Source organism: Corylus avellana, chromosome ca7 (genome assembly GCF_901000735.1).
Source record: "Corylus avellana chromosome ca7, CavTom2PMs-1.0".
NCBI classification, from domain to species: domain Eukaryota; kingdom Viridiplantae; phylum Streptophyta; class Magnoliopsida; order Fagales; family Betulaceae; genus Corylus; species Corylus avellana.
Window position 1 is genome coordinate 26,978,891 of NC_081547.1, and position 14,991 is coordinate 26,993,881.

A 14,991-nucleotide genomic window follows, 5' to 3' on the forward strand; every position below is an offset into this window, starting at 1 on the left:
TACATTCATGTTGCTTGGATGATGAACTGTAATCATGCTGTAGAGGCAAGGTTAAGGTGCAGCTATCCTATTCCTTTCATGCACTCATTTTTGCTAGCATCTTGTCGTTTCAATTGGCAATTTCTTTGATAATGTTTTCGGAGGGTGTATATATAGTTTTTTGTTTGAAAATTTGTTCTAATACAACATAAAGGTAAAAACAGTTTTATATATATTTTTGAAAGAAAAAAAAAATCCAAATAAAGAAGAAGAAAAATGTAACAAACGGAGCCACGCAATTTTATTATTATTTTTTTTTTAAGAAAATAATAATTAGCTGGCAATTCAAAAGCATAAAACAATTTTCAAATATAAACCTTACTAGAAAGCATTTCTTATATTTATATCTCAACAAAAATTGACTCCTTTTAGCAAAGTTTTCCAAAGTGTTTTCATTTTTCAAATACTGAAAAACTCTTCTCAAATATTAGTTATCCAAACAAGTTTTTAGATGTGATTCTTCCATGACATATTTTTAAAAACAAGCTACAAAATTATTTTTAAAAAATGTTTCTCACAAACAAACTTTTCAAAAAATAAAGCATAAAATGATTTTAAAAATAACTAAATACCTTTTTTTTTTTTTTTGGGTGTGTGTCAGTGGAGGTGGGGGAGGCTAGTGTTAAAAAAAAAAAAAAAAAAAAACTACTCTCCCATGAACTTACGCACTTTTTGCAAACACCTCTCCAGTATTCAAAATCTCTTACTTTAGTGTATCGAACTTTGATTTCCTTTCAATTACCCCCATTCCGTTAGGAATTGCAGTTAAATCAAACAGTCAAATATGTAAAATACCATTATACCCCCAAATTTTTTGAAAATCCCAAATTTACCCCTAAAATTCCAAAATTCTATTTTTTTTTTTTATAATAAAAAATAAAGGGTATTTTAGTAATTCCACACCCATCCATTAGGACTTCAGGCAAAGTGAAAGAAAATAAAAATTTAATACGCTAAAATGAGAGACTTTGAACAATGTAGGAATATCTGCAAAAGGCGCGAAAATTGCTTGGGAGTAAGTGAAGTATCCTAATAAAAAATAAAAAATAAAGCAGATTTGGGCTTGGGATGCGACGGAAGTATGTACCCAGATCAGGCACAGGTTACTAGTCTCTAGCCCAAAAAACCCAAAGAAACGCCACAAGAAGTGAAAAAGCTCTTAGTTACCGATCAATCATCGTTCATTCATCAAAATCCAAAGGCCGAGCATTTCTGGGGTTAGGGTTTTTGTGGTTCTTGAATCTTGACCATGGAAGTAAAGAATCTGCTCAAGGACAAGAAGTTCTGGTTCGCTTCTTTCCTCATTGCCTGGGCCGCTACTCTCCAGGTAAACCAAATTCAAATTCTTTTTCGTTCCCCAACCACACTGTTATTTACAATTCATTCAATTGGCGAAGGAATTTGAGGAATTGTGGGTGTGAGTGTGGGTGCAGGGGCACATGATGTGGGTGCAGAGGCAGGAATCTTTCAAGCAGAAGTTTGGTAACGAAAGCACAAATGATGCTGATAAATGACTCGCATTTGCACTATTATATGAGTTCTATGCAGAACAAGATTTTGGGTTGTTGTATTTCAAGTCCTTAAATCAAATAGCATTTTGTAGAGTACTTTTGAAACTGATTACAATCTGTAGATAAATAATTCTACGCATTTCTTATTTATTTGGATTGTTCTCAAGTTTTTGCTATGATTGGCTTGCTTACACATTTATACGCTAAGACTAAAGATACCGGTTGTTTGTGGCTTTGGATCTAATTTTATTTACTGAATTTAAGTGGTGGTAAAGATAACTTTGAAGCATTTGTAATGGTTCTTTGCTTAATTTGGATGCTGTGCACTGCTTGTGATGTTAGGACAGTGACGGGGTTATATTTTGGAAACAAGAGTGAGTTTTTCGTTGGATAATGTTGTTAGTTGGTTGATATGATTTTGCGGTAACTAGCATGAACACTCTTACTTGAAAGGCCGAATTCGGACTCTCTAGGTTAGGGTCTTTGGAAGAGTATGTGGAAAGCTAAGGATCTCAAGAGAGTTGCGTTCTTTTGTGTGGACAGAGACTTTAGAAAAAATCTTAATTTTGGATAGTTTATGAAAAATAAATGTTATTGGGTGGATTGGTGTTGTATGTTTAAGAAAAGTGGTGGAGTTTATTGAACACCTTTTTCTTCGTTGTGATGTTGTAAGAGAATTATATAGTTCGCTTCTCAAGCTGTTAGGGATTGCATGGTTTATGTTCGAAGGGTGAGAGAGTTATTGGTGAGTCGGAGGGGACAATTGGGACATCGTAATGTTTTGGAAATGTGAAGGTTGGCTCTTTTGTATTTAATGTAGTGTATTTGGAGAGAAAGGAACGCAATGAGTTTTAAAGATTATGAGACTGCGAGGTTAGAGTTGAAGAAGATGTTGTTCCAATCCCTTTAGACTTGAATGGTAGCGTTTACTAGATTGTTTGCTTCTAATTTCGCAGAGTTTTTAGAGTTTTGCTATTCTTTTTCTATATTATAGGGATTCTCTCGTATTCTTCATGTGTACTAGAATTGCTATTGAATTTAAATTACTTATCGAAAAAAGGATGTTTAGTGATCGTTAGGCTTAGGTGGAGATTCTAAGTTCAGTAAAGACATCCTGTTGAATCCATAAGTAAGTCTTTTTGTAATATTTAGCAGAAGCAGAAGCAAGCCTGATGGCAATTACATCTACCAGTTAAAGTTGTAAAACTAGTTGAACATGTTTGTAAGTGATACAAACTTGCTTTGATACTTATGTTGCAGGTCCTAACAGTTTATATCCTGTCAGTATATGTGACCCCTGAAGTGTTCTTCACACCAATAACATTATATATAGATATGGAAAAGAAATGGAGAGAAATAAACAAGGGTCATCTTATGCTTGTACACATGCAGCCTCTAACATGGAGGCATTGAGAAATCATGGAATAGGATGATGCAATTCTATGATGTGATATTAAAAAAAGAAAATTAATAGTATAAAATAATTGTTGCTACTTTTCTTTGGAAGTAAAGAATAAAGAAATTAGTGCCTTAACATAAAAATAAAAATTATTAAAAATTATTAAAAAAATAAAAAACCTTTTTACCAGATGGGTGTTTCTTGAATATATGATATTTATCTTTAAGCATGTGATTCTCATATTCATTTGATTATGTGTTCTAAGTTGGAGAAATTTTTCTAGACCCATTTAAGAGTAATACTTTTATGGATACGAGAATTTGCATTGCAAATTTGCAATGTAATGTGAAAACTTATGCCTAATTCCGTGGTGAAATCATCATCAAGGAAAAAAAATAATAGAAAGAAGTAAATAAAGAAATAAAAGGGAAAGAAGAAGTGATACGGTCTACTTGGCTTGTCAATACCGTTGTGGGTCAAGACTTTCCTACGAGCAGTGTGACTGAAGACATTTTCTAGCTCCTACCTACAAATTGTAGGCATATCAAACACAAATGCTGGCCATTTCTTTGACTTCCTTAGTAATCCTCTCTCTCTCATAAAAACTCATTTCAAATACTTGGAAATTGGATTAATATTTTTAGAAATTCAAGCAAATTACATAATGGACAGTGACAGAAAGAAGACAAATGCAGCACTTGTAGTTGTAGTCCTTTTAGCCCACTTAAAATAATTAATTTCTTTGCTCTTGGCGTCACTAGTTGATCAACTATATCCTACCATCTCCTTTCATGTGATGCATGTCATTATTCTCTTCCAAACTTAATTCCACACCCATTGAATACGTGATAAAAGATTACAATATTATTTAATTTCTTTTTCATTAGTCAAAAGATTATTTATTTTATTTCAAATTTAACTTCATATCCATCCTTTTAACTATGAAGGATATTTTTCATATTCATTTTGATATATTTTTCTTATAGAGCTTACCTCACCTATAATATTTTCTCTATAAATCAACCATGTAATACAATAATGCACTTAACTCGTTCAATAGAAATGTAGTTCTATCAAACTTTTCTTAGACTCTTAGTGGTATAAAAGTGGGTTTTTAAGGTCAAACCACTCTAAATTTATGTGTTCTTTAGTTCTCTCTTTCTTTTGTTACTCTCTTGTATTTTATATTTTATTATAACTTTTTAATTACACGTGCAAAACGTGTTAAAAAGATTAAATTCTTAGAACATACGAATACTGAAAATTACTATTCATTATTTATGTAGAAAAATATGGGGAATAAAATATGAAGAGAAAAGTGTGAGAAAAAAGAGAAAGACACAAGAATTTTTTTAAGTTGTTCAATGTTAGACACTTATGTCCACTAATGTGAATTTCCCTAAGGACTACATTGTGCTCTCATTAACATGCATGAATGTGTTTACAATATGAAGGTCCCCTATATATATATATATATATATATATATATATATATATATATATAATCATGATATTTGAGAGAATACAAGTATGAAAATAAAAAATAAAAACTCCAAGATTTGATTTAGTATATATAGAAGAAAAAATATATATATATATATTGACAATATCTTTTCAATGGAAAAAGAAAAAATATTTCATTTTCGCTGATTATCGAGTCCCAAGTAATTCTAGCTAGGTTTTGGATGTCAGGACTCCAACAGAAAAAAGGCCAACACATCCACAAAAGAGAGAGAGAGAGAGAGAGAGAGAGAGAGAAGCCTATGTATGCATCAATAGGCCTCGTTTGGTTCGTGAAATGTCTAGTTTATTTGAAAATGAATAGCTACAACTAGAAATAGAAGAGTGTGAAATAAAATATCTATTCATATATATTTATTAGTTTGGTAACAACACACATGCATGCAAAAATTGGAATTGAATCAAAATTACGAAAAACCCTTATTTTTTTTTCAAATTCATATTAAATAAAAAAACCCTAAAATAAATGAGTGGCCTACCACCCCCAATGGGTGATAAGCAACGGGGGTGGTTGCACCATCCCACTTTATTTTTTATATTTTTTATTTTTTATTTTGTTTTAAGTTTAAAATAAAATAAAATAAAAATATATGAATGTTCTTTAAAAATGTATTCTATTTCTTAAGGATTAGCTAAGTCACTCATTTTTTAGTGGTTCAGCTAATGTATGGAATTAATAGTCTCATGGGAATAAATTATTCTCAAGAATAGTGTGTTATGAAATAAAAGAATAGTTATACTTTAGATTAGCTAGTCCATTCCAATGGTCTATTCCGCAAATAAAACAAGGCTAAGTTAATTCCAAGTACATAGACATGATCATATACGCATGTGTGCATGCATCTATATACATGAAATACACAGTTGTTTAAAGTACATTGGAAATCCAAACTAATTCATAGCTAGGCAGCTGGTAAAAGTCCAAGAATGATGATGGGAAAGTCAAGGTGGTGCTTTTGCTTGACCAGGAACTGATCAGAGCATGCAGTTCAAACTTCAAACTTCAAACTAGGTGTGTTTTCCAGGAGTTGTACGTTTCTAGGACAAACTAGAACAGCGATTGCACCAAACTGTTCAGCTACCCCGTCGCCAATGCCATTCTAGAACACTTTTGTTTCCTGGTGACCAAACAAGTCCTCTTCGATATAGGAGCAACCACAGAACCAAAACATACGTAGTACGTACTGTCACCTGAATTGGTAATATCTATTATGGGTACGTAAGATCAATAATAATGCGTTTACATTATGTTGATGGTCGTGCAGATCATCATGAACTTGGCCTATCTATCTATCTAGCTACTTCATCTAAATTTCCCCAGTCAATACTCCCATCTACCATGCATATAATATCTGTATCCGGGACCATATCTGATGGCGTTGATCGTGGACATAATATGCATTGACTTTTATTGTCTTTATTTGACTTTTCAGTACTATTCTCTCTCTCTCTCTCGATCAATGGCATGCATTTGCAATATATATTAATATATTGACATAATATGTTTACCACTAATTAAACAATTAAATTTTGTTGCTTACTTTTTTTTTGTCATTAAAATATAATATTAAAAGCCCAAACATTTTCCATATTTGCGTGCAGTCAGTTTGTATTGGATATAGATCATATCTGCGTTGATAATTTCGATAATCGATCAGTTCAATTTGCACATTGGTACCAAATCCGAATTCTCAATCAATGTGAAATGATCTAGTACTGGAGATAATAGGAAAGTCAACGGGGTTCTTTAGCTTGACCAGAAAGCAAAGAATATTTTTTGTATGTGGTCCAAATTAAATACGTACTTACGGTGTGTATAGGTTCCTGTTAGGAGAAGATAAATCAAAAGAAAAGTAAAAAGATGAGTTGGTGCATCTCGATCTCATCTCATGTTCAAAAGAGTCTTTGCGTCCGGTTCCAGAAAATTAATTGTTTAATATTCAATTTACGTTAGTATGAACATCGTGAAAATAAGAGTTCGCTATCCATTTCTTCTTCTTCTTCGTCTTTCTTTTTATATATACTTTTCTCTTAAATCAAAATTCAAAACGTACACGTTTATATTTTATATCACATCAATTAATTCATCGCTCATTTCTCCTCCCAAAATTCTTTGTCAAACACACGCGCACTCAGGATCTTTCCTGTCTCTTATATATAAAACAACAACAACAATAATAGATGATAGTTTAATTTAATAACTATTAACGATAATCGCATGATTTACTCAAAAATGAATTGTTGATTATTCAATATTCTTTAAAAAATGCATGTGAAAATTACATATTCTATCAAAAAGGCATATGAGAATCACATGCATTTTGAATACGTATCATTTTATTAAACTGAATTGGGAAAAAAAAAAATCTAACCTAATTTGAAGGAAGACCTTATACTCAATTTTATATGAGCTAAGTGATAAAATATTAATTTAAATAATTAAATCAACAATTTTATATCAGTTTAAAATTTTAAAATAATTATTGATTGAACATGATATCAAAGCTAGCTGGAGATATTGATTTTGAGCCATAACTCTCAATTTCAATTAAATAGTACCATGTGATCATGTGTCAGGCCTCACAGTTAGCGGAGTGATCAGTTGAAGCTAACATGCTAGAAAGAGTGTTAAAATATTAATTAAAATAATTAAATCTATTATTTTAACACGGAGTTTGTTGGCCCACTATTAATTAATCTGTCCACCCTTTGTTTGCTCTATGCTATGCTATTAGACCAAGTAAATGACGTCCTTGATGACTGTGCGTGGAGACGGAGTTATTAACGATGATGACAGTGATAAAGACAATAATATTTTGTTCGTGTACCTAATTAAGCAAACTCCCATAGTAATTACCATTTATACTATATATATCTTATACATAATCGAAGCTAATTAGCTAAATTTGTTTTTGTTTTTTTGAAACAAATCAGCTAAATTAGAGTATATATATATGTATGCTATCTATAATATTGATTATGAATTAAATCAGCAACAGCCCAAAATAAATGTCATTTTCCATTTCTATGGAAAAAGAAGCGCATGCCTTAATCCGTTCGTATGCGGATGTAGTTGATTCTCTCATTCTCGATCTGTTATCACCAATGCCACAAATAATAATAATAATAATAAATTGTTTAATTACCTGGCATGGGCAGCTACTAGAAGTTTTCAATCCTTGAAAGAGACAATCAAGCCCTAATTACACGCACAATTATGATTAAATAGATAAATTTGTGAGACATCACAAGATTGGGATTTATTTTTTGCTTCAAATTGACTTTAATTAATTAAGGCTTAATTAATCCGTTTGTTTCGGCGTAAATTATTTTTCATATTTTTTTTTTCAGTATTTGGTGCGACCGAAAATAATAGTCAAATTACAATTAAACTATTTTCTTGACCAATTAACAAGCTTATTTAATTTTGAAAATTTGTTTTCATTTTTAATTTTCATAAACTATTTTTCAAGTTTGAGTTTCTCATTCTCAAAACCACCAAACCTCTATCGGAGGTTGTTGAAAGCCAAAGACCATTTTCTGCCGTTGCTCATTTTCCGTACGAGCCGAAAAAAATGATTTTCATTAAAAATATCTTCTAACAAAAAACATTATACTTCGAAACAATTCTAACAATAAATGAAAGATCGAGCTCATTTATTCGAGTAAGTAACTAAGCTAGCTAGTATTAAAGCTCTCCCTCATTTGGAGTTCAGACAAAGTGTATTTCGGACAGAAAATTGCAGCCAATTTCAATCCTAGGAAGATCATGCTTGGTACTTAAACGTATAGTACTCCATTTGATAAACAATCTTCAATTAATGAAATTGACCGACACCTACCATATATATATGATAGCTTCTCTATCTTTTTCATACAATTGCAAATTTAAATATATTTTGATAAAGAAAGTTTGTTAGAGAGTGACTGGAGACTAAAAGCTAGCCTTTCCCAGATCGATAGTATTACTTAACTAGGAATATTTATTAGATGTTTGTATATATTGAAATACTTAATTAGTACTTAGAGTACGTTATATATTAGAAGATTTGGGCTTGATTTGGAAATATGCTCAATATATAGATTCTATTATCTTCTTCTTCAAATTAATTTACTTAATAATTTTTTTTTAAAAAAAAATACTAAACTACACGCCACCCATGACTTAGAAACTAAACCCCTAGTTATCTTCTAGAACCATGACTTAGGAAAAATGCTTGATTTTTTTTATTAATATTGAAGTAGTGGCACCATGCCAGTACTACTATCTAGCTATATGATATTATTTATATGACACCACCAAAGGGGACTGATTTTTTTTTTATTATTTATTTTAGATTTTAATTGGGTAAATGACTATATATCTCAACACGGCAAACTATCAATATCATACTCTGATTAAATACTGATTATGATCATGATTGCATCAAATTATGAAATTAAGTATAATTTACATTACTATAAATATTTGTTTTCATGGGAACGCAATATGATGATCACTATACAGTCTGTTTAATTAATCACATAGGATTCATCGAATATTTCTAACGGATATATATAATATTAATTTGCGTGAGTGTTTTCTCTTTTCTAACGAAAATTATTAGCATTGACATAGAGACTACGTCCACCAATCAAATTTCTATCTTGTTTTACAATTTTTTTCTGCTGACCGCAGGTTGGGGCTGGTCTATTCGATCGTCAGAATTAAACCTTAATTAACAACTTGTTTCTTTCATCTAAATGAAGCCAGATTCAGTACGCTACTACATCGTCAGCCATTATCAATAGTTGTTTTATGATAACTACAATTAGCAGAGAATTATATATCCATTATATATATGATCCAAACCCCAAAATCATGTATATATGTTCATCATCTGCATTAACGCATTATAGAAGTCTTAATTAATTTTCTTTCTTTCCTTAATTAAATGAACAAGTTAATAGGATATTTAAGAGATGCATGTAAAATTTGAGTTAAATCTAAATACAAGTGCCCGATGTTCTTATTATAAGTATGCAATAAATCAACAAATATCGATCGGTTCTGAAAAAAGAAAAGAAAAAGAAAAAAGAAAAAAGAAAAGACAGAGAACTACAGTAACCTACAACATGATGACTGCATAAAAGCTTAATAAATATTGATCATTACAAAAAAAAAGAAAAAAAAAAAAAAATCAACCATATATTTGTGGTGCTAATCCCAAATCATTCTCGAACGGCGTCAGGTTTAGATCCAGATACAAGACTCTCCGACTAGTCGTTTTCTTTACAACCGGAACTTGTGAAGAAGGAGAAGGAGAAGAAGAAGAAGGATCTAAAGAAACCTGCCGCCTTTCTTCAAGACTCAAAGGAGCTTGGCTTTGTCTGTGCCTCCTCATGTGACCGCCCAGAGCCTGCCCGATCGCAAACTCTAGGCCGCAGATGGAGCACTCGTGCGTTTTGGGTTTGGTCGGGGAGCCATGCGACGACTGCGAAGAGTCAAGACTTGATCCGTCTCCTCCCATCATCAGCCTCGGCTTCTTGTGGCTCGCCCGGTGACCGCCGAGCGCTTGGAACGACGGGAATTGCCGGCTGCAAGTCTTGCACTCGAAGACGCGGCTAGGAGAGCTGGAGAAAACGTCAATTTCTGCCCCCCGAGAGAGCAGCATCAAGCAGTTCGCCATGGTGCTCATGCTGTCAAGCTCCCTTCCTGTCATGCTTCTCTTCATGGTACGTGTGAACTCTAAAAAGGAAACTTTTGACAAAAATAAAGGTTGTTTTTGTCTGCAGTGGGAAAAATCTGAATGAAACTTAGGCAGTCTCAGGGTTTATGATATTTATAGGCTCGGGTTGGTTACTTTGTTAGTTGGTTTGCCGAGTAGTGCGACTTTTATTTTATAAAGTTGACATTTTAGATGACGCTAATAGCCCTGTTACTTGTTCGATAAGGCAGGAAGAGTGTTGGGGATTTTGGGCAGTAAAAAAATAGCCAATAGGGGTGAAGTGGGGAGGTAGCTGCTGACGTGGGACCACGTAAGCATGACCGATGGCATGAGCCAATAGATGAAGACCGAGTCGCTAGTGGCGAGCCAGAGTGAGTCATTCATGGAATCTTCAACTTCTAGAAGAAGAGGAGCCTCTCGTAACTCTCTTTACTTGCAAGTATGAAAGAGGAAGCAACGGGATATATGGTGTGCGTCAGCAAGAGAAATTGTGGGTAGAAGTCGCTTGCAACTTTTACCAGTCCAAGAATCATGTTATCTAGAAAGCATTAATTCTTTCAAAATCTTGATGCATACATTATATATCAATTAATTCACACAAGTCGTCCTACTTAACTTCCATGCCAAAGAGATGATCTGATCAAGTTTAGACCCAACAAATTAAATTAAAAAGGGGTGGTTGGAGTACTAGTGTACGTTACCCGCCAAGTGTCATCAATCTTTCAAGTTGGAACTATCGAGAACTTGAAAATTATTTAATATTTGGGGTGGCTGAACCACCCATAATTTGGTCATTTAAGGGTCATTGAACTATCCCCGATTCTTATTATTACGAGTAATGCTAGAAATCCTCATTATCGTGTCCCTCCAAAATTGACTTGGTCGGCTTTAAAATCACCAATGAATTTATGTTAGATCACTATTGAATTTTGATTTAGTGATGATTTTAAAAGTCACATTAGTTTTGAAGTGACAACATAAGAATTACTTCTAACATTACTCAAATTCTTATGCCTACATTGGGACGAAGTCATAACTTTTTATCGGAAGGGGACATGAATGAGAAAAATATTGAGATAGAGGGCCCAAGCATAAATAATATATATATATATAAGATTGAAGATTAAATTAATATATAAAAACTAAAATAACTAATATCTATTTAGTATTAACAAAAAATAAACAAAATAATTGTTTCTTAATATATTTCAATTTTTAGTTCGAGCGGTTCCTATCAAAATGGAACCCGACATTGTGTCGTAGATGTCACTTCAACTTGTACATTAATGCCCTTTATGTGTTAAAACTCTTTTACACTACTCTTAGAGGCTATTGCTCACGCCTAATTTTTTTTAATAACATATATATGTATATATTTGAGTTGTTGCTCATAATAAATTTGTAGTATTTAAGATTTGAGTATGAAATGATTTTTGTTATAAGAGGGCAAGGGCCAAGTTTTTGTTTTTGTTTTTTGTTTTTTTGTTTTTTTTAATAACTTTCAAAAGAGGAGGAATGTCGTGGCCAATACCGACCCTTTCCTCCCTCGATCCGTCTCCACCAACTACCTAACCAAATGGATTGCTTCAAGAAGTATTTCCATTCCCTCCTTCCCCTTACTAGCTAGATATTTGATTGAGCATTGTGGAGGACCACATTTGTAATATTTTTTCTCCCCTTAATTATCTTGTTTACAAACAAAAAATAATAACTAAAAGTCTCCCTTATTGAAAACCTTCCTTGAAAACTCTTCAAGACTTTGGCAACAACATCCAATCCATTTATCAAGTTCAAAATGAAGATCCTATTAGTTAACAACTCAGTAAAATTACATTAATATATAGGATCTTCATTAATTTTACAGTCCCTACAGATTATCTCCATATATATTTTAACAATCAAATTTTTCAATTTTGTTTGGTTCGTCAGGTTGACGTACAATGGTGGCCATGTATTTATATTACTCTCTCTTCTTCTTTTTTTCTTCACTTTTTTCATTGAATGGTGTTAATAATAAGAATTAAGAAAAATGGGTGATGATAAAGCATGTGGGCCATGATTAAAAGATAAGGTAATGTGATGGAAAATGAAAAAGAAAAAATTATTAATAGGAGACAAAATTGGAAAATACTAAGATCAAATGCGATATATATCCACTGATGGTTGAGTAGTACGACTAATTAAAACAAGAGATTGATTAGCTCTAAATTCTAATACCATAAATGGAATAAGTTGATTGAGAAAATCATATAATTTGTCAACACATCAATCAATTTCTTTAATCTTTTCCCACTAATTAGTACTTGATCACAATATAATTAAATAAATAATTTCATTTATTCAAAAAAAAAAAATTCTCTTACAAATAATAGAAACTACACAAATCTATATTAAAAAAAAAAAAAAAAAAAATCACTATGGATATTAATCACGTAAACTTTACGTATCATTTACGCAACTTATATGAAGATCGAGATAGTGGAGTGTGAATCATATTAATTGATCACTCGATCTCAACACTGACAAAAGTAAACACAGGCCGGCTGCCACAAAGAGAACAACGCTAAATGTTTTTCACACCGGTTGAATTATATTGTTCTTATCTCTACGCTATACTTTGACTTTGTTTTTCTTGGGGGAACACTTGTTTTTTTTTTTTTTTTTTTGTGGTGGGGGTGAATTATACATCATGTTTTCACCTATAATTTATGTTGGCGTTGAATTGTGCAATGTATAGGAGCTGGAAGTGGAAGCTGTTGGCGTTGCGTGTAGAGTGCTGTGTCGTACACTAAGTGGGCGAGTGTGGTGACGTCATTGATCTTAGCCAAAAACGACGACGCTAAGAGTCAAATAAGTAATTAACTTCTTGTAGATTTGCACTACAATTTTTTCTCTCTTAATTAATTAATTGAGTTGTTGTCGTGGGCGGTAGCATAATTTCTGATTAAGTGTGTAGATAAAGACTTTTGCAATTTGCCACCAATCTCACGTTATATGTGAATCCAACTTCCCTCGCATTAACTTCTTTTTATATTTCTTTCTTTCCACATGACTTCTCTAAGAAACCTAATTAACATGTTTATCCATTACGTATTAAATATAGGACAAATTAATTAATTAACATGTTAATCCATTACATTAACATGTTTATCCATTACGTATCAAAATCTCAAATATTTGAGATTTTGATGCCCTCTATTCTAATTTTACCATCATTAAAATTTATGAAATTGAGGGTAATTACGTAATTTCATAAGTTTTAATGAGGATAAAATTAGAATAGGATACATCAAAATCTCACGTGAGACGCACATGAGATGATTTCCATCCAATTAGACGGAAATTAGTAACGGATGGTTTAAATTAAAAAATTTTGAAACATTAGGGAGTTACATTGCTAATTTTTAAATATTAAGGTTCGAATTGAAAAACTCATGAAACTTCAGAGGATAAAATGAATTTAACCCTTAAATATACATGTAATGCTATAAATAATATTTTTTAAAATAAGTTGAAACTGTCATGTTAGTATATATTATATAATTAAAAAAAAAATGTAATTTCTAGTATACTCGAGTGAGAAAAAAAATATTCTTTGAGTGTTTTTCTTGAGTTAAATATGAGAGATTCTACTGTCTTCTTTGTAAAGAAATGCGTAGATAATGGATGGTATGTGTGCTGATTATGTGACGTGCTGCCACTAGTATTAATTTTCCCACCCCACTTTTGGTCAACATTTAAATGGAATGCTAGCATTGGTCTTGTGGAGAGAGCGTGAAGTATATATAAATATATTTATGGTTCCGGTCCAATTAGTTGCCGAAATGGCATGTTCTATGGTCGGGATCTTCTACAATTTTATATATATATATGTCCATTTAGACCTTTTTTTATCAAACAACATAAAAAATGTTATTTATTAAAAATGTAAAGTATTATTAATGAGAATTGAATATATTTTTATCAAGTTTTTGCGCTTTATGTCGTAAATTTTTTTTTGAGGATTTACAATCTCTTTAAAATTGTAGGGAATCTTGATCTCGCTTGATATATTGGCGTGGGTTCTGTCTACCTCGAGTAATCGAGAGCACAAAGGGCTCACTTGTTAGGGGTAAATGGGTCATGCACTTACTTATGTGATGTTAAAAAATATATATATTACAACATTTGTTGTAGTATTTTCAATGGTTGATATTTATTTCACTTTTTCTCTCTTAACAAAAAAAATCAAATTAGATATGAATCTTTTTTTTTAAAAAAAAACTACATCACATGAGCCAAATCCCTTTGTGGAGTTACTTGTAATGCATGCAATTCGAAATGGTAATTGCACCCGACCCTAACCTTCTTTTATATATATTAAGAGAAATGATAAAATTTATTATTTCAACCATCTCCATAGAGTGAATAGATAAATTTATAATTGAATTTATGTACTCATATGAGTCTACAAATCTAATAGTTAATCTGTTGAAATTGAAAAAAAGAGTAATGAAAATATGGTTGTGTAACATGCCTCTTATATTAACAATCAAATATTTGAAATAACTTCTATGATATTTTGAATAACACTAAGAAATAATACTTAATCCCACCCACCCCGCCCCCCCAAAAAAAAAATCAATTAATAGAGCATGTATGACGAACACTTTTTCAACTATCATTTGTTATTTATATTTTTTAATGAAAAAATTAATAACTTATTATAGTATATATACATGATAGCAGTGGCGGAGCCACTTGAGACTTTGGGGTGCCGTGAAGCTTTTAAAAAATAAATTTTTTTTGCTATTTTTCTACCCAAGTTTCACAC

General features: G+C 31.8%; 1 protein-coding gene across 1 annotated transcript; it reads right to left on the minus strand.

Annotated features, from left to right (window-relative positions):
* Positions 1 to 9,529: 9,529 nt before the first annotated feature.
* On the minus strand, positions 9,530 to 10,241 carry LOC132188346 (zinc finger protein ZAT12-like). The gene has a single exon (XM_059602770.1). It carries the CDS (start codon positions 10,182 to 10,184, stop codon positions 9,651 to 9,653), a length of 534 nt encoding a protein of 177 aa, XP_059458753.1. The 5' UTR covers positions 10,185 to 10,241; the 3' UTR covers positions 9,530 to 9,650.
* Positions 10,242 to 14,991: the final 4,750 nt, after the last annotated feature.